At 40.6% G+C, this 20,921-nt stretch overlaps 1 protein-coding gene and 1 pseudogene across 3 annotated transcripts; both read right to left on the minus strand.

The window, feature by feature from the left end:
- Nucleotides 1-638: 638 nt before the first annotated feature.
- Nucleotides 639-14,403, minus strand: TRB1 (telomere repeat binding factor 1). Of its 3 annotated transcripts, none has more exons than XM_059589974.2 (7): nt 14,109-14,403; nt 13,142-13,324; nt 12,750-12,967; nt 11,404-11,488; nt 10,132-10,215; nt 2,239-2,589; nt 639-1,175 (listed from the first exon to the last, which is right to left on the minus strand). In XM_059589974.2, the coding sequence occupies exons 2-7, from the start codon at nt 13,289-13,291 to the stop codon at nt 1,161-1,163; spliced, it is 903 nt and encodes a 300-aa protein (XP_059445957.2). In that variant the 5' UTR covers nt 13,292-13,324; nt 14,109-14,403; the 3' UTR covers nt 639-1,160. The 3 variants fall into 3 exon arrangements, with proteins under 3 accessions (XP_059445957.2, XP_059445956.2, XP_059445958.2); XM_059589973.2 differs by having other exon boundaries at nt 13,142-13,329; XM_059589975.2 differs by having other exon boundaries at nt 13,142-13,329; nt 14,097-14,403.
- A 974-nt stretch (nt 14,404-15,377) lies between these two features.
- On the minus strand, nt 15,378-20,276 carry LOC148586161 (uncharacterized; annotated as a pseudogene).
- Between the last annotated feature and the right edge of the window lie 645 nt (nt 20,277-20,921).

The following is a 20,921-nucleotide window of genomic DNA, read 5'->3' on the forward strand; positions in this document are numbered from 1 at the left end:
AAAGGGTATTTTGCTCATTTTTGTTTCCTCGGTTACTATTCAACAGAGGGGGTACTTAAAAGGAACTAAAAAAATTAGAATCCTACATTGCAAATCTTAAAAATTTTGGAGAGACATTAAAAAATAGTTGATAATTTTGGAATAAATGAAGTTTCCCCTTAATTTAATTTTAGATGATTATTCCTTAGCCATGAGAGATGGAAAATGGAAGGATGTCTCTGTTTTTTTTTCCTCCATCACCATTCTAGCAATCAATCCAGCTTTTGCTCCTATCATCTCCGACATTGAGTTTGATGCTTCAGCATTTTCACTCTAAATGCTACCAAAGTTTCAAGAAGTGTCAATTTTCGTGTGCACCATCTCGCTAAATGGGCCACTTCAAACCTAGTATTTAAAAGCATTCCTAATACATTCCTGTTTTATCTTTGATTAGGATTAACATTGGGAAGGACCCCTAGGCCCCATAACCTTCCCCTTTCCATGTCTCAGCCTTTTTTTAAAAAAAAAAAAAGAAAAAAAGAGGACTTTCTAAATACAATTTCACAATTATACGTGAAGCCTACCTAAAGGAGAAACATGCATGAAGTAAAGAACATAATGCTTAAACCAGACCAAAAATTTAATGAAGGGGTTTTAGATCAAGTATGAAATAGATAATCTAGTAGCATCAATAAAGGAATTCAAATCAGATGGCCCTAAAACCGTCACCGGTGCATTTACTCATACTTCAAAGATTCAAAAAACATGGCAAGTTTTGACTACATGAACTGATCTCAATCAGATAGTCCACCTCTTTCTATTTCTTTGTACACTAGTTTCTACATTTTGGTGCGTTTTCTAAGTTAACAAAAGGCGGTGGTCAACATTGGCCACAAACCAGAACGTTTAGAAAACAGAAAGACAAATCTCCAAACTCCGAACTCTAAAAGAAAAGGAGCTGTTAACGGAATCTACCAGTTGAACAAGATTTGCTTGCAAGGGAAATCCAGCATATGCCTGTCAGAGGAAGGTCTTACCATATTTACAAGCAAAAGACAAACATATGGCTGGCTCTTTAACATAAATAAAGCGCCCCTTTTTTTTTTTTCTTTTTTTCTTTTTCTGGTCAGTAAGAGCTCTGGTTCGTTGCTCCTTATCAGTCAATTTGTGAATGTGTTATATCAAGCTCGGATCATCTGACATAATTTCAAGTTGAAAATATAGTCAGAAGCTTATAAAAACATAAACAAAAACAAAAACAAAAAGAAGATGAATGAGATGCAAGCACTGGCCATTAGAATGTTGGTATCAAAAAAAAAAAAAGAATGTTGGTATGATGGTACCCAATAGGTAACTGCATTTTACTTGTGAGTAGAGATTAAATTTACAAAAGTCAAACGCAGGAGTTAGGGAAACCCCAAGCAAGAAAATGATAAGATTAGTGATGGGTTAGTTCACCCTTTGCATACATGCACTGGAGAGTACATTGCTCCATTAACTTGTGAATTGTCCAAATCAAAGTTGTATGTTCTAAAGTTTTACAAGTATTTCAAAAGGAAAACGCTAACACGTTTCACAAGCCTACACCATTTAAATAATAAGCTTATAGAACCCATATCAAAGACAAACATAGTAGAACTGTGGACTAACCTGGTCTTTGGTTTTATTATTATTTTCATTTTTCCAAGTGACTAATACGCAAGTTTGGCACAACAAACATACTAAAATAAATTCACCAAATATATATATAAAAACATATAAACATATAAGCCAAAAAGTTCACCATCACACTGAAAATACTGAATTTTTCCTTGAAATAAAGAATCACGGCACCAAAAGAAAAAGTGATACAAAAACAGTTTATCTTTTTCTCTGTTAAGTGATATTGAAACAGTGAAAAGGGAAGAAAGAGAGAAAAAGTCATAGCCACAAACTAAATGATATGTCAAATCATTTTCCATGCTGAGTTCCACCGAGAACTACTCACAGATTGAAGATCATATATGGATACAAAAGCAATCCTGGAGAATTATGATAAATTAAGGACAGACTTTTACTCTTCTTTTGAACATCTGTAAATGGGGAACTTGTTTTCTTCCATTTTATTTCTCTCTCCTTTTTTTTAACACTTATGGTAACAGGAAAATTCCTAGATGAGCTTCTCAAGATTATCAACTCAAGCAAAAATGATTTAAAATAAATAAAGGAGAATAAGAAGAAGTCATGAAAGACAGAAATAGAGTAATAGAGGAATTTTACCATTTTCGGGTTGCTTATTCCTTTCAGAGTTTTCACTGCTGCTGCTGCAAAAGCTTGCGCCACTTCTGCATCAGCTTCTGCTTCCTCTGCCTCTCTTGCTGCATCTTCAGCTTCTGTTATCGCAGCTTCTGCCTCAGCAACTGCTTGAGCAGCAGCAGCAGCAGCCTCTTGTGGAGTCATAGTCCTCATCTTTTCTAACTCTAAATCAATCTGGGATTTCGTAAACATATGGGTATCATCCTTTTCAACTTTTGGAAAAACCCTCTGCCTCCCCTCCAAAAGTAACATGGAAGAGTTTCTTCTTCTGTCAGAAAATGCTGGAGTAGGTGTGATCCTATACTTGCGCTTAACCTGTAAATTTAAAAATAACATAGCAATCGTAACCCAAAAATCATTTAATCTTTTACCAGAGCAAAAAAACCACTTTTCTCAAAACTAAATTCAAAGTTTCCTTGAATTTGGCTAAGTGTTACATGGTCATAAGATAGTTTCTTTTCCTAATCAAGGTGAAGCTATTCTGTATTTTTCTTAATGGTCTTGCACTTTTAAGTACCAAACCTGAAAATTGTGCAAATCATGTAAATTTAATTTCAATTAATGATCAAAATATCACTCAATAATATATCACCATAAACAAACCATATTTGCATTTGGTTCGTCTTCAAGAATAACATTCACCACACAACCAAAATAAATGAATTCCAACAAGGATCACTAAATGCTCTTATGCACTCATCTGAACTTCAGAACATTTTCTTCTTCATTACTGAACAGCTGAATCTTGGCGGCATATACCACATAGTTTATAGATATAAACATTTAGATTGGGCTTTGTTTGGGGATGAGTCGATCGAAGACATTTTAGAGGATACCCCTCAGAAGGTCACGGGTAGTGCTGTCTGGTGTATGGTCGGGGTGGCGCGTGGGTGCTGTCTGGTGTTAGTTTTTAGTTTCTTTGATTAGTGTCATGGCTGGTTCGAGGAGGTGGTCTGTGGAGTCCAAAGACTTTGAGTTGCTGATTAAGGGAGGGGCCTTAGGAGTGAGAACCTATGAAAGAAGCAATGGGAAGCAAAGGTCGGTTTTTTTACAGAAGGATGAGATAGCGTGGCTGGTGCATGCTGTGGAGAAGTTGGTGACAGTGGAGAGTTCTGAGGTTTTTTGGGATCAATCCCGAGCAGGGTATCCTCGGGTAATTGTACAGAGACGTTCGAATAGGCATGGGTGTTTCTTGACGATGGAGGAATTTGATGGTAGGAGGAGGTGTGGCAACATCCTCATTCCAGAAGGTAGATATGGACAAGGTTGGGAACAGTTTATAGTGGAATTGCGTACGGCAAGCTTCTCTCTCCGTGAGGCCAGCAAAGGAAAGAAAGACAAGGAGGGGAAGGGTAGGAGGAGTTATGCGGATGTGTTAGCTCTGTCGGTGAATCCAGCGGAGGAGGTCTTTGGTTCCTATCCAGAGCCGGTAGCTAGGGTGCCCTTGTGGTAGAAAAACTCTTATGTAGGGACGAACAAGGCCATAGATTGTGTCAAACCAGAAAGGGCGTCGGAGCATCAGTTTCCGGCGAGTACCCACCATGGCCATGTCGAGGCTGGAAAACGACACTCAAAATTGGGTGAATGCTCGGGGGAGTTCACGATGGCGCCAGCGAATCATTTTCCGGCGAGGGTGTCTGCCTCGAGCAATGATCCGGAGAGGGTGAAGGTATGGGTCGGCGCTGATTCTCATGTGGAGCAGGTCTGTTTCGACGTTAGGCTCGAGCTGCTAATCGTAAGGGACACGCTATGCAGACTAAAAGAAGAGATTGACGTGGGAGTGGGGAAGATCGATTTGGTTCTCAAAAATGTGAAAGAAAACGAGCCTGGGCAGGAAGTGGGAGGCTCGTTTGTCCCTCAGATTAAAGCCCAAAAAAACTCAGAGAAAAGAGGTATGAACAGCAAAGTTAAAATGGGTGTGGATCAGCCCAAGGCACAACTGCATGTTAAGAAGGGTAAGGCCCAGCCCACAGCAAAGGGTAAGGCTTTGCTAAAATATAGGAGGAGGAAGGTTGGATGGGCCGCAGGTGTGGTCAATTGCAAGGGATGGGATGCTAGTGGGGGATGCTCAACTCCAAGTGGGCCATCGAAAGGAGTTCTGGGATTGCCGCCGGTGCTGAAGCAGAGCATACCGACGCTAGCCCAGCTGTCGCTGGAGAACATAAAGGCACCGACGATTTTGGTGGGGTCGTTGCCGGCGTATTCTCTATCGCCGGAGTTAGCTCAGTCGGTGCCGGAGGTCGTTAAGGCACCGTCGATAACCCCCAGTCTTCGCCTTTGCTGTCGACGAATACTCAAGTGCCGGAGACTACGTCGCCGGTGGAGACAGCTCCGTTGTCGACGGCAGGAGCTCAGACGATGTCGGAGATCGCCCAGTCTTCGCCTTTGCTAGCCAAGTCGCCCCCGATCGTCGATTTGTGTTCTGGCGTGCTGCTCGGGGAGGTACAAAGGGCTCCGACGATGAGGATTCTGGCACTGGAAGATTTTCAAGAAGCCACAGAAGAGTCGGAAGTTGAGAAAGGAGGGGAAGTGCCGCCGATGGGGACTTGGAAGACTGGCATGCCGTCGGAATACCCCGCGGAGATCGGTGAAGCTGGGAAGGGTTTGATTCCGATAAGGGCTCAGCCTAATGCGCCGAAGACTTGTGCTCGTCTGGAAGCAGGGCAGGTTGGAGTGGGCTATTCGGCGGAGATTCCCTAGGGGGAGGATTTGGGTCTGGGCTCGGCAGCTGTTGGGGGGCTGAGGTCACCAGCGTCTTCGCTTCCTGATGAGTCTGGAATAGGTATATGGATGAGGGTAGCTACTCAGGGGAAGGGGGGCTGGAGGATATAGAGTTAGAGAAGGTTTCTTCTTGCTGGGTTGTTGATAGCTGCCTAGACTTTTGTCCCAAAATTGGTGTTTCTGATGAATGAAAAAAGGAGAAGCTAGCGGCTTTGCTCACTTCTATTGAAGCCTCTAGAGCGCAGCCTGAATCTGGGTTGGGAGGCAATTCTGTCAATACTCGAGGCAATTCTGTCAATACTCCTGTCTCCAAAGGAAAGAGGGAATTAAAGAGGTTAGGGTGTTCTCTTAATTATGACAGGTGCCAATCGGAAATTGTGCAGGGTAGGGGCAGAGGAAAGGGGCGACTCAGTGGACTATGAAGCCGAACATCATTGCTTGGAATGTGAGAGGGTTAAGTGCTCTCAAGAAAAGATTGCGGATTAGGGGTCTTTTGAAAGAATGGAAAGCGGATATTGTGTGCTTGATTGAGATGAAGATGGAGACCATCTCCCGAGAGGTGGTTCGTAGTTTATGGGGAGGTCAACATGTGGGTTGGATGTCAAAAGGGTCTAACGGGTTGTTAGGGGGTATGTTGTTGATGTGGGATAGGAGGGTGGTTGAGAGTAAGGAGGAGTGTTTTGGACACTTCTCTTTGGCTTGTTCTTTTCAGAATGTGGAGGACAACTTTGTTTGGGCGTTTGGGGGGGTGTCTGGCCCGAATGACGATGTGGAGAGAAGGGTCCTTTGGGAAGAGTTGGCTGGTTTGATGACGCTGTGGGAGGTCCCTTGGTGTTTTGGTGGGGATTTTAATATTGTCCGATTTCCCAGCGAGCGCTCTAGTGTCCCTTACTATTCTACAGGCATGATGGAGTTCTCGGATTTCATATCCGAAAACGGGTTGGTGGATATTCCGTTGACAGGGGGCCAATTTACTTAGTCAAATAACCAAGAGAATGAGACTTGGTCTAGGATTGATCGGTTCTTATTCTCCTCGGATTGGGAGGATCATTACCCAACAGTGTCTCAAAGAAGACTTCAACGTCTTCTCTCCGATCACTTCCCTTTGCTTCTGGACTGTGGGGCTCCTTGTGGAGGTAACAAGTGCTTCAAATTTGAGCATATGTGGCTTAAGTCCGAAGGGTTTGTTGACAAGGCCAAGTCTTGGTGGGAGTCTTATTCGTTTGAAGGGCTACCTAGTTTTGTGCTAGCTAATAAGCTGAAAGCCCTTAAACTTGATTTAAAAAAGTGGAATGAGGAGGTGTTTGGTGATATTGGGAGGAAAAAGAAGGAGTTGTTGGAAGGAATTCAAGAGTTGGAAGATTTGGCAGAGTCGAGGGGTCTAGCTCAAGAGGAAAAGTTAAAAAAGGCAGATATGTCGAAAGAGTTGGAGAACACCTTGTTGTGTGAAGAAACTCATTGGCATCAAAAATCAAGAGCTTTGTGGCTTAAGGAGGGGGACCGAAATATTCAGTTTTTTCACAAGGTGGCTAATTCTCATCGCAGGTATAATCGTGTGGAAGTGCTTCGTATCAATGGTGTCTTGGTTGACGATCCCACTAAGGTAAAAGATCATATCGTGCAGTTTTATCAAAGATTATATTCAGAGCGAAGTACTTGGAGACCCAAAATGAATAACCAGTCTTTTTTGTCCATTGATGAGGAGGATAGTACTTGGTTAGAAAGAGATTTTGAGGATAGGATAAGGAGGTTTGGGAGGTAGTAAAAGGTATGGAGGGTGACAAAGCTCCAGGCCCGGATGGTTTCTCCATGGCTTTCTTTCAAGCTTGTTGGGATGTAGTAAAGCATGATGTCTTGGCTGTTTTTGCGGAATTCCATCGTAGACAGAGGTTGGTGAAGAGCTTGAATGCAACTTTCCTCTCTTTGATCCCAAAAAAGGCGGATGCGGTGAAGATGAAAGATTTTCGGCCCATTAGCTTGGTGGGAGGGGTGTACAAAATTATCTCCAAGGTTCTTGCTAATAGGATGAGAACGGTTTTGGGTAAGATCATCTCTAGCTCTCAAAATGCGTTCATCGATGGTCGGCAAATATTAGACTTTGTCCTTATTGCTAATGAATGTGTGGATAGTCGCTTGAGAACAGGGGAGTCAAGTGTCATGTGCAAATTGGATTTGGAAAAGGCTTACGACCATGTTAATTGGGATTTTGTTTTGTATTTGCAGCATCAGTGTGGTTTCGGGGAAAGGTGGAGGGCTTGGATAGAGTGGTGTATTTCATCGGTAAGATTCTCCATTCTTGTGAATGGTTCTCCGGAGGGTTTCTTTAACAGTTCAAGGGGTATTCGGCAAGGGGACCCTCTTTCTCCGTTACTTTTTGTTCTTGTTATGGAAGCCCTAAGCAAGATGGTGAATGCGTCTGTTGAGCAAGGCCTGTTGACTGGGTTCTCTGTGGGAGAAAGGGTCTTTTCAGAGTTGGTGGTTTCTCATTCTTTATTTGCTGACGATACTCTGATTTTTTGTGAAGCGTCTCCCGAGCAAATCCGGTACGTGCGCCTTATTCTCTTATGTTTTGAAGCTGTTTCGGGTTTGAGAGTTAATCTTGTCAGTAATCGTGCCTATTGGTGAGGTGGAGAACATAGGGGCTTTAGCTAATATCCTTGGGTGCAATGTCGCTGCTTTGCCTATGAAGTATTTGGGTACGCCTCTTGGGGCATCGTTCAAGGATACGGCTATGTGGAACGAGGTGATTGAAAAGATGGAGCGTCAGATGGCTGGATGGAAAAGAATGTATCTCTCTAAGGGAGGCCGTTTAACTGTCATAAAGAGTACGTTATCCAATCTTCCGACTTACTTTTTGTCTTTGTTCCCTATTCCTATGAGTGTTGCAAAAAGGCTGGAGAAAGTCCAAAGAAACTTCTTGTGGGGAGAGATGGGAGATGAGCCTAAGTTGCACCTTGTAAGTTGGAATCAAGTTTGTCGTCCACTTCGTTCCGGGGGTCTCGGCATTCGGAAGTTGCATCAGTTTAACCAAGCTCTATTGGGGAAATGGCTTTGGAGGTATGCGAATGAGAATGAGGCTCTTTGGCATAAGATTATAAAAGTTAAGTACGAAGACCAGGAGGGTGGGTGGTGCACTAAGGAGGTTTCGGGCTCTCATGGAGTGGGTCTATGGAAGCATATCCGGCAAGGTTGGAACTTTTTTGCCAAAGGTATTCGTTTTGAAGTTGGGGCGGGCTCGAGAGTTCGATTCTGGCATGATATTTGGTGTGGGGATCAACCGTTGAAGCATACCTTCCCTTCCTTGTTCAATATTGCTAGATTTAAAGAAGCTTGGGTGAAGGACAATTTTTCTTGGAGAAATGGGGTTGTCGAGTGGAATGTCATTTTTGTGCGGCCCGTCCAAGATTGGGAGATGGATATGGTCATTGCTTTCTTTGATCGGTTGTATTCTTGTAAGATAACCGTTGACTCTGTGGATCATATTCGATGGGCCTCGTCCAAGAAGGGTAAGTTCGAGGTGAAGTTGTTCTTTAAGGCCTTGTCCAACACTGACCATGAGGCGTTTCCTTGGAAGAGTATCTGGTGCACGAAGGTGCCTTCACGGGTGGCTTTTTTCGGGTGGACTGTGGCCCTCAGCAAAATTCTGACTCTCGATAATTTGCGAAGGAGGAACTTTGTGGTTATGGATTGGTGTTTTATGTGTAAGAAGAATGGAGAGTCTGTTGATCATCTTCTTCTTCACTGTGAGATTGCAAGAGCTCTCTGACACACTATCTTTAGTCGGTTCAGGTTGCTTTGGGTTATGCCTAGCAGGGTAAGGGACTTGTTCGATTGTTGGTGGACGGGAGGGCGTTCTCGTAGTGCAGTTGTGTGGAAGATGATCCCTCTCTGTCTTATGTGGTGTGTATGGAGCGAAAGAAATGCAAGATGTTTTGAAAACTCCTCTAGGTCTTTAGAGGAACTTATTCATTTCTTTTTTTTCACTCTGTACTCTTGGACGGCCGCCTGGCTAGCTCCGTTAGTGATTAGCTTTTCTGACTTCCTTTTTCATTTCTCTCCCTCTTAGACGCTCTCTTGTTATACTTCCCGTGTATATGGGTTGCGCCCCTCTGCACTTTTTTTATATCATCATTACTTATCAAAAAAAAAAGGTCACGGGTAGAAGGGAGCTTCTGAATTTGGAATGCTCCTTTAACTATGATGCAAAGGGAGCATCATCTAGGCGTGGGAAAGGCAAGGCCCACGATTGTGTAGCGCTTGAGGACTTTGGACTTTCTTGTCTTGCGGGTGTTGGGGTTGTGGGCTTTTTGGTTGGGTTGGGTTGTGGGTGTTTTTGCAGTTTTTTGGGTTGCGGGCTTATGAAAGCTCCCTGTGTATCTAGCCTATGTACTTAGGAGCGTCTTACGCTTTCAGTAAAGTTTTTCATTACTTATAAAAAATAAAAATAAAAGATATAAGTAACAAAAGAAGAAATACATAGTCAATGCATAAAGATTAGAAAAGTGAGATAAAGAAGAAAGCCAAATAGTATCTTAAGTCTCATTTCTTTCTTTGTGAAACATCACTCAAAACCTTGATCCCCAAACCCAATAAAGTGCAAATTGTGAAGATGACACAATTGGAATAGATGAACACTTAATACAACCCAACCAAATAGAATCTTAAGTCCCTTATTTGTTGACACTAACTCTTTATGACACATATCAAACATGTCAACCACACCGATCCAAACAAAATAAAACGTTGTGATTTGACTAGATAAACCAATTTAATGATGATGCTCTAGAATGCAAAGAATTAATAATTCATAAATATCACATTTATAATGAACACTTCAAATAACCCAACCAATCATGTACGCATGTCAATTGACAATTTACACTATTCAAAAAAAAAAATCCAAACTAATTCTAGTTAAAAAAAAGTTCATGGTCGTGGACATTGGTTCATGGCAGTATGACACACTTAATAGGTGCTCAATTAAAATTCCTTTATTTTTCACTTTCCCCAACAACAAAAAAAACACATTATTTAGCATTAATAAAATTGAATATTCTTTGGCATTCACAGAAGTAAAGCAAGAAGGCCAGCATTGACTCCAGATGATCAAGCCACATATTTGCTATGTATATTTACCTTAATCAGTCTCCCATTTGCTGTCAAATTCTTTAGCTTTGCTGATAATAGCCTCTTAAAGTCTGGAGGTGACCAATATTGTTCCTATAAAATAAGAAACTGCAACTCAACTGGTTTCAAAAGATTACGATGATAATACATAGACGGATATTAAAAAAAATAAAAGCATCTTCCCATCTACTGGGCAAACAAGCACTTGATTACAAGTCCTAAAAGTATAGCACAACCAATGGGACAGCCCATGGATTGACAGCAAAAATGTCATTTATTGCTTCTTCTTTTTTTGGGATAACCGGGGTATCTGGGGCTTTGTCCCAACTAGATTCCCGGGACACCATGTAAATCACCCCCTCCACGCGGATTGGGTAAAGTTCAGGCTTTCGCCTGTGGCCCCAAGGAATTGTTTGCATTCAAGGGGTTTTGCTAATGTTTCATGAAGCACCAAGGCCAAGTGACTTACCAATCGAGCCAACCTCTTGGGGTTGTGTCATATATTGTAATTGGGTACGATGCCAAAGTTTCAAGCTCTATGATGACTCAGCACAATGCACACATGAATGGTTCCACTAACAAGTTGATGTGAACGGTGTCATAAATGAACCGCAAGAGGTAAAATGTCACAGCATTTGAAGCTCAGTTGAGCAAACCCCGCTAATTGGAATTATGGTACGGGGTTTGAAGGGCATATGAGAGGGGGGATGAGAAATCGTGAGATTCAAAACTCAGTTGCGAAGCTTTACCATGACACATGCCTGTAATATCTGATGTGGCAGGTAAATATCATGTGGTGTGAAAACCAATAAGCCGAATGGAGTGAATTAATTGGAAATTGGGGTTTTGGGGTTGCAGAGTAAGAAAGGGAGGACTGGGGAGAGGGTCGGGGTGGATGCGACATGTAAGATGTTAGTGGATCTATTTCATGACATGTGCTTGTAGACCTCCGATTAGAGGTTCAACTAAAATTCAATTCGATGTCCAAATCACTTATGTCCAGAAACAAAATTTAGAGGTTCAACTATAGGTTTTCACAAAATTGACTGCCGGTTCTCAGCCCCAAACTATCGAAATTAACCATTTGGACCCACAATGAAAAGTGTAAGGACCATGTCATCCTCTCACATATACTATCATGTTTCAAAATTATAATGTCATGGGTCCAATTAGGTTAATGTAAGGCCAAAGAGTCATGACACTAGGATGCCTCATAGGACATTTACTCGAGAACAATATACCTATAATTCCATTTAAAAAAAAAAAAAAAAAATAGGCTACCTCTATATACGTAGCAATAGCTGTCTTATTAGAACCGCCGGGCTCCTTCAAGCTGGTAATAGCCTCAAATACAAGATTGTCCAACCTATAAAAATGAAATCAGAAGATGACATAGTATGCAAATAAACACATAATATTTTTGATACGGAACAAACACATATAATGTGAACATAAAATATCTAATGCTTCTAAATGATAGATCCAACCCACAAAAATTACACTGCACAAAATAAATGGCATATTGAAATTAATCTAAGATAAAGAGACCGAGTTTTCCAAAATATTACTTGTTTGTTACCATTGTAAAATTTTGATATATTGAAGCTCCTTTGTGCAAAGTGAATTTAAATCACATCATGCATATCAGATCACTTATGCCACTCAATATAGAGTGGTAAAGGACCCATTGATGCCATGACAGAAACTGCTACTGGGCAGACCTATGTACTGCCTCATTTGCAATTCTAAGGCTACATAAAACCAATTTCAATCACATAAGCCCTATATTTGCCTGTCTAGAGTAATGATAACTAGTAGGTGCCTCAACTAATGGTTTAAGGCTTATCTAAAGTAATCTTATCAAATGATAGGTAGCAAGTTCTAGCACTTGTGCATTTACAAACAACTAAACAATTGACAAGATGACAAAAAATTTAATTCCGTTAGCTTATTTCATTAATGCATGACATGATTGGAAATTAAATATCATTGGGGGTAGGGGGTGTTTACATTGGTTTCTATAACTAGATGACTCACTTTGATGTGGCAACCCCTTTTCATGCTTGACCCACATTAAACGTACTTCTTACTATTCCTCATGGCTCCAACTATAGGTCACCCATCACTACATATGAGCCATTAAAAAAAGTTCTGATCTTAGATCCAAAAACTTAATGACATGAGATACGATGTACGTATAAATAACAGTTCAATAAGCTTCACGTAGGAGTTTCACCAGGGCAGATTTCAAAGTGCCACTCTGTTTTATGATCTTTTAAGTTAAATCCGCTTGACAAATTTAGCTAATTTTTTTTTTTTTTTTTTGATAAGTAAAGTTGTATATATCAAAACGCGCAGAGGGGCGCAACCCTAGTACATAGGGTGTATACAAATTTAGCTAAAAGTATTGATACAAACATTAGGGATATCTTGTTCCAAACTATCAACTATGAATACACAAGCACATCAGAGGGGGGAAAAAAGGTTAATGGCCCTCAACAGAACATAGAACTGTTTAAGAGGAGAATAATTGTTTGAGACAGTGGCACAGTGCAAGTGAAACTACTTTCCACATACCAAGTTATGGAAATAAGATACTAAAACATCAATTGATTAAAATGTCTAACCTTACAATAGATCTCTTTGAAGAGGCAATCTGCAGCATATCATTAGAAACTGCAAGAGGCTTAGCATCCACAATGTCTTCGTCACTTGGACCAACAGAACTGAGAGACATGGAGTTCTCATCCTGTTTAGGTACCTGTGGCACCCTTTTAACAGCTAGCCTAGCCTTCTCTCGGGATCCCCATCCATTTGCCATTACACTCATATTTCTCCACTTGTCCTGCCCAGCAACAAAAGCAGATTATTTAGTGACTTTATGCTGAACTATAAAGTTCATCATAAAGCTTTTGTTTCAGTCTTTTATGATGGAAACTGTTGAAAAAAAGAGGCATAAGTCTTCAGATTCTCGCTAGAAATAAACTCAATCCAGTAAATTATGTCCAAAGAACCATACCTTGAGATCTACGTTGGAACGCAGATACAGGACACCACTAAATTCTGGATCTTTAAGTATTGTGCGCCATTTGCCAGCCCCATGCTTAATAACTCCAGCTTTAAGTGCTGCTTCCTCTTCTTGTGTCCATTTCTGCTTAGGAGCACCCATCAAGAGTAGTACAAATATATGCCCCAAAAGAATCTGACCTGCAGAATGGTGCTCCGTATTAGCACATGCACTCAACAACCAGAAACTTCATATCATTAAAATATATAATCAAAACAGAGCCAAAATAAACACTTCTACTCAAAGACTAAAGAAATGTGTCTGGCAGCGAGCTGCATAGCACATATAGTGAGGAACGCATATAGACAAACTCTTTTCAACATTCTATGGGTTTCAGACGAACATATGTCTACCAGGGGGAACTCTCTCCAAGCTATATCAAACTCCATCAATCAGGACCATAAAACACTATTTCTACTTGAGCACGTGGAAACCTAGAACTGTGGGTGGATAGCAACAACACTAGTAAGAAACAGTTTGACCAAGCCAAGGAACTAAATTGGGTGGGACATGCAAATGCTTTAACCATAACAGCATAAACACCAATCAGTCCAGCATGAATATTCTTCATTATGCCGGCCATATCCCATTATACTGCACCACCCATCAAGCATCTTCCTTCTAGGGGTGTAAACGAGCCGAGCTTATCAGAGCAGAAAAAGTATATAACAGATTGGTGTTGGTCTTTCACATAATATTGAATTCTAGGATTGAATCATTTTTGCCAAACAAACACAAACCATAATTCAGTAAAAAACAGAAACCCCAATACCTATCTATCCAAAAATATTTACACATTTTTCTGGGCAACCAAACAAACACATCAAACGGCAAAACCCCAAACCACCCACCACCCAAGAAGAAACGGAGAAAAAAGAAAAAACCCAAAAAGAAAAGAAAAACCCACAAATCTTATCACCTCCTCCGCCTCCGATCCGCGGCGTACTGCGAGAGTGAAACGACCTCCGAGAGCGGCGTGGACAGCGGGGTTGGCAGCGGCAAGTTCCTGGAAACCGGGCACGAGCAGTTCAGCTTCAGCCAGGCGTCGAGGTGTGTGGTTGCTGCGGTGGTGGTGGTGGTGGTGGTTGCTGTTGGGGGCACTGGGGGAGTGGTGGGAGCGGCAACAGAGATAGGAGGCGAGGAGGATGGTGGAGACCGGAGGGGAGAGTCGAGAGAATGGAGAGATCAGAGATGATAGATTTACGTTAAATTTGGGGTTCTCTAATTTGCACGCATTACGGAATTAATCCTGCAATATATTCACCTGGAATTAATCCTCTGTGTGCGTCTGATAGTGAGACCGGTTCTATTGCAAGCATAGTAGATGATCTAGACCGTTTATTAGGATCTTGACTTTCTTATTCAATTTATAACGTTTGATTAATGAGCTTATTATGTCATGCGGAGCACCATATAATTCTTTCAAATTGGTTTATACCATAGATCAAATACAACGGCCAAGATTAAATTCAATTAAATTGGATTGCTACGATTAAATTTAATAAAAAATTTAAAATTTAAAATTTATGAATTATAAATAAAAATTGTGTTATGTAGTATTATTTAGGGTCAATTTGTTATTTTAATTTCAATAATTACGATTTTAAAAATTGTGTTTTTTTCAATCGCATTTTTTTTCTTCTTATTTTAGATTAAGTATTTTTTAAATTACAACGTAAAATGCTTTATGTCACACTCACACACACTAATCACTATTATCATATTACATATAGTATTATTTAGTTAATATGTTAAAATGTTAATGCTTAACACAGATCAAGTATATAATGTCAATATTAATATATATTGTATCTTATATGTAAACATTTATATACTTATATAATTGTATCATTATATGGGTCAATATTAATTTTTATATACTTATATTTTATGATCCCATAATCACGATTCATGACATATATATGATTTAAATTCAAATTGTTAAGTTTTTACTTACTACAAATTGTGATTATAATGTATAAATTATAAGAAACACATTAGTTACTTAATTATTAATCATTTAAATTTAATCTAATGGTAATGTTCAAACTCTAAGTCCTAAATTCATTATAAAGAATTGTTATGAAGAATTGCTTACGTAACAATTTGCATGAAGTAAAAATTGTTTTTTTTTTTTTTTTTTTTTTTTGGAGAATCAATCAACTTCATTTATTATAGAGAGACTTGCTCATGGGAAATCAGAGTTTGGATACAAGGAGGATAGTCGTCTACCCAGAATCTGCCCCTGCTGGGATAGTGCTAGTTTTGCAAGACTATGCGCAACTTTATTAGCCTCATGAGAGACATACTCCACCCTCCATTCCGCTACTCTGTTCAGTTTCGCCTTGGCATCTCGGATTACTGACCCATAACTGCCCCACCAGTCTGCAGTGCATTGTAGATGTTGAATAATTTCCAAAGCATCGCCCTCCAGTATGATCTGCTACCAGCCCATATCAACACTCAACTCTACAGCTTTCCTCAACGCCAGAGCCTCAGCGAATGAAGGATCCCGAACATGGGGTTTTGTGTTACAGACTGTTGCCAACACTCGTCCTGTATGGTCCCGAGCCACTATTCCCATCCCCATACTTCCCCCCACAGCATCAATAGATGCATCCCAATTCAGCTTTAGAAAACCAACTGGAGGTGGCTGCCACTGTAACACCAGTTGTGTGGAAGGGGTCCTGCTTGTTTCATGTCCCGTTCTGGTCTGCGCCTGTTCATAGTCTCATAGTTGGATTCAGGCCCTTTGAATAACTACCGAAGGTGGAATCATCTCCCTGCCGTGGATCACCTGATTACGTCTAAACCAGATTTGCCGCGCCACAGCAGCAAATAACATAATTTCCTCCTCCTCCAGCTTCTCCAATAAATGGTCAAACAGTGTTCGAAAATCCTGATCACAACTCGAGCACTTCTGTAATCTCTTGTTGCATTCCAGCTAAACATCTTGGGCTAAAGGGCAACTCCAAAGGACATGACCCGAGGTTTCCTCCAACTGTTCACATAAAGGGCACATTGGATCAAGTGTAATTTGACGACGAAAAAGATTTCACTTCGTTGGAAGGATATTTTGGCGGTTTTGCACATAAAATTAGGGCCAGCAATTTTGATACGACCCGCGAATCCGACACGAACACGACACGAAAAAACAGATATTGGGTTTGGGTCGTAATCGGGTCTACCCGATTAAGACCCGAAAATTTCGTGTCTGGTGGGTCGACCCGCTAGACACGATTACTGTGCGGGTCTGGAGGGTCGACCCATCAGACCCGCACAGTTTCGAGTCTGGCGGGTTGGCGGGTCGACCAGCCAGACCCGGTTTTTTTTTTTTTTTTTTTCTTTCTTTTCTGCCTTGCGGCCCTTGCGGACTCCTCACGTTTTTTCTCTTTTTTCTGCCTTGCGGACTCCTCACGTATACTTACAGACTTTAAGGCTTTTTTTTTTTCTCTCTCTCTCTCTTGGTTTTTTCTGCCTTGCGACCCACCAGCGGCCAGACCCGGATTTATTTTTTTTCTCTTTTTTTTCTCTTTTTTTTCTGCCTTGCGGCCCTTGCGGACTCCTCACGTTTTTTCTCTTTTTTCTGCCTTGCGGACTCCTCACGTATACTTACAGACTTTAAGGCTCTTTTTTTTTTTTTTTTTTTTTTTTTTAAGTACAGACTTTAAGAAATTAAGACTTACTTTACCATTTTCAGCCTTTGGAGACAAGGAAGCCTACTTCAAGAAAAAATAAGTTAATACATAATTACCAACAAAAGAGAAAGCCAACAAGAAAACTGTGATTTTCATTGTTTAAATTGATTTTTTAACACTTTTGTTACATGTGGGACTAAATAATAAGTGGACTATTTTAATAAATGAACTTACTTGTTTTAACTTTTAACTTTTAACTTTATGTGAAATTATGAGTTTAGTAATTTCATTTGGAGTACAATTTGTGAATTACAGTCACTTTCCAATATATATATTTTTTTCTTATCCTTTATTAAAGCCTTTAATCTCTTGGAACTTAATTTTTTGCATTGACTATATTGATGTATTATTGTATTAGTATTATTATTACAATTTTGAATTTTTTTTTAATTATTTTTTTAATTTTATAGTTTAGGGTAATCGGGTTGTGTCGGGTTGTATCTATCAAATTAGACCCGGTTATTTTAAACGGGTAAAACGGGTCGTGTCGGGTTACCCGGCTATTTTCGTGTCATAATCGTGTCAAACCCGATTACCCGTTTAGCTAAACGGGTCGTGTCTGGATATAGGCTAATCGTGTAACGGGTACCCGCATGTCGTAATCGGGTCATGTCAGGTACCCATTTTGCCACCCCTACATAAAATGCTGCATGACATGGGGACCTTTAAAGGACCAAATCTTTCTCCAAATATTTTCCCCACACTTCACTACCGAGCTGGAACCCTCCTTATGATCGTCCATAGTTTGGGCTAGATGATACGCACTATGAATCGAAAAATTCCCATTCTTCGTCCCCACCCAAATGAGTTTGTCGATTTGGCTTCCGGGACTAATCACCATGTTACATATAACTGCAGCCTCTTCCTTTACAAAGATTTTTTCAATCAATGGAATATTCCACCATTGGGTATCATCATCTATTAAGTCCTTTACCTTAACATAATGTGGAAGCACTCTTTGGGGCGATTGTATCATATGTGAAGTGGGTGTTGGGAGCCACCGATCACCCCAAATATTAATAGAGTGACCGTTTCCCACCCTCCATATCAAGCCCGCCTCTAGTAATTTCTTTGCCCCCATATACTCTTCCATGCAAAAGACAGCCTATGCCCCAAACTTGAATCCAAAAAAGATTTATTTTTGAAATATTTGGCTTGTAAAATCTAAGTAACAAAAGAAGTAGAGTTTTGAACCAATCTCCACCCGTGTTTTGCTAAAAGAGCCTCATTAAAGCTCTCAAGGTCACGAAAACCCAGTCCTCCTCTTTCTTTTGTCAATCCCAACTTTTCCTATCCCATCCAAGCTACTCACGAATTATTTTCCTTATGACCCCACCAAAACCGAGACATCATCGAATTAATCTGCCGATTAAGCGTCTTAGGGAGTTTGAATACACTCATTGTGTATGTGGGTATGGCTTGAATAACAGCCTTCAAGAGTATTTCCTTACCTGCATGAGTCAAGAAGCGCTCATTCCACCCATTAAGCCTCTCTCATACACGTTCCTGTATTTTATTGAAAGACCATAATCTAGATCTACCAATCAAGGCTGGAAGACCAAGATAACTTTCATAATTCCGTGGGCTTCCAACTCCTGCAATGGACTTTAAGTGAGCCCTAACCTCCGGCTTAGTATTACGGCTAAAAAATAATTATGTCTTGTCCTTGTTGAGGCATTGCCCCGAGCTTCTCTCATACAGATCGAGTAATGCTTGCATTGCATTCCACTCATCAATATTTGCCTTGCAAAAAAGGAGACTATCGTCTGCAAACAGAAGATGGTTAATTTTCGGACCTCCCCTTGTGATGGGCAAACCAGAGATGTGTTTGTTCTTTTCCGCCCTGCCAAGAATATGGCTAAGACCCTCTGCACATAGGATAAAGAGATATGGGGATAGTGGATCTCCCTGTCTCAGTCCCCTAGATGGCCGTATATGATCATTAATCATCCCCGAATACGACACCGTTTGAACACATATCATTACTCTTTGAATCCATCTCTGAGCAAAACCCAATTTGAGCATGATCCCTTCTAGGAAATCCCACTCCACTCTGTCATACACCTTGCTCATGTCAAACTTGAGAGCCATGTAACCCTTGCTTCCCTTCATTCTTCCATTCATGGTATGCAATGCTTCGAAGGTCACTAGAACATTGTCGGTAATGAGTTGGCCTGGTACAAAAGTACTTTGATAGGGGGAGATTATATCTGGCAACACCTTTTTTAGTCTATTAGCAGGGACTTTGACAATAATTTTATATATCACGTTACATAGACTAATAGGCCTATAATCAGTTACAGAAAATGGAGACTTTTTTTTTTGGAAACAATATGAGTATGGTTAATACTAGCATTGAAAGTACCTTCATTCAGGAAGCCTAGGACTGCAACACACACTTCATTCTGCACAGTAAGCCAGGCTTTTTGGTAAAAGCAAGTAGCATACCCGTCCGGTCCTGGAGATTTTAAAGGCGCCATCCCCATTAGAGCATTTTCCACTTCAGCCCGTGTGTATGTAGCCAGCAACATTGTATCCATTTCATGGGTTACCCGATTTTCCATACCCTCCAAACATTCATCAAGTCTCTCTGAACCACCTGAAGTGTATATCTTCTAGAAATAATTCTCGAAAACTCTCCTAATGTCATGAAGATGCTGCCATTCTTCGCCATCCTCATCCCGGATGCAAGATATCTTGTTTCGCTTCCGTCGTTGACTCACCCAAGAATGAAAATAGGGAGTGTTGCGATCCCCATGTGTATACCAATTATGTTTTGCCCTTTGCTTCCACTTTAGGTCTTCCTGATCAAGAATCACTGTTATTGCTTTTTTAAGTTCTTTTATTTGATTCTGATTATGTGGTCCCTCGTTGTTCTGTAGCTTATGGAGTTACTTCGTCTTTTGTTCCAGAAGTTTTCTTGAATAACCAAACTTTCTGTTCCATTGTGTTAGTGCACTACGACAGTGATTTAGCTTATGAATTACCTTCTCAACCCCATTTCCATAAGCTTCTCCTACTGTCCATGCACCCCACACTACCTCCTGGAATTCTTCATCTAACAACCATTTCGCTTCGAACCGAAAACCCCTTCTCACCGTAAAATCCTCCTGCTTTATACTTGCAAAAAGAATCAACAGTGGCTTATGATCGGAGGACCTTGCTGCCAAGGCTTTTACTTCCACCTCTTGAAATAATGAGCACCATTCTCTATTTGCCAAAGCCCTATCAAGTTGTTCTTTCGTGAAACCGCTGTCTTCCCGTGCATTAGACCAAGTAAATTTTGATCCAACATATCCCAAGTCACTGAGTCCACATTCCTCTAAACTAGCCCGAAACAATTCCATTTGACCATCTCTTTTCTTAGCTCCGCCCCATTTCTCCGACATATACATTATTTCCTTGTAATCCCCCGCACTAAGCCACGGTCCTAGGGTCAGCTTGTGGAGATGTTTTAATAAAGACCACGATTCATGTCTGTGTTGCACCTCCGGGTTACCGTAAAAACCAGTAAAATGCCAAACCCCCTCATGTGTTGTGATTTCAGTGTTGATATGATTTCTGGAAAAATTTTGAATAGTCAACTTGCAATCTTCCTGCCAGAACAGAGCCAGTCTTCCGCATCTCCTTATAGAATCTACCACAAATAGGTTCTCAAATCCAAGCTTTATTCTTATACATTTCATTTCACCTTGAGTTCATTTTGTCTCAATGAGAAAAAGAATGTTGGGTTGCTTCTCCTTTGCCAAAAGGCAGAGGCCACGAACTGCCGTGGGGTTCCCAAGCCCCCACGAACTGCTGTGGGTTGCTTCTCCTTTGCTTCTCCTTATTATTATTATTATTATTATTATTAAAAAAGATAATAATAATAATGAATTCTGTAAAATTTATATACAATTAATAAAAATAAATTACATAATTACCCTTATAAAAACTTACGAAATTGGGGGTAATTACGTAATTTCATAGGTTTTAATGAGGGCAAAATTGGAATAGAGGGTATCAAAATCCCACGTGGGATGATTTCTGTCCAA

Source organism: Corylus avellana, chromosome 4 (assembly GCF_965113065.1).
Source record: "Corylus avellana chromosome 4, dhCorAvel1.hap1.2, whole genome shotgun sequence".
Classification (NCBI taxonomy): Eukaryota; Viridiplantae; Streptophyta; class Magnoliopsida; order Fagales; family Betulaceae; genus Corylus; species Corylus avellana.

Excerpts from the sequence above, each read along its gene's own strand:
- TRB1 (XM_059589974.2), bottom strand. The coding sequence starts at position 13,291 with ATGGGTGCTCCTAAGCAGAAATGGACACAAGAAGAGGAAGCAGCACTT. Across the intron at positions 11,489-12,749 it reads TCAAAGAGATCTATTGTAAG|GTTGGACAATCTTGTATTTG; the intron begins GTTAGACATTTT and ends TCATTTTTATAG. Across the intron at positions 10,216-11,403 it reads CTATTGCTACGTATATAGAG|GAACAATATTGGTCACCTCC; the intron begins GTAGCCTATTTT and ends CTTATTTTATAG.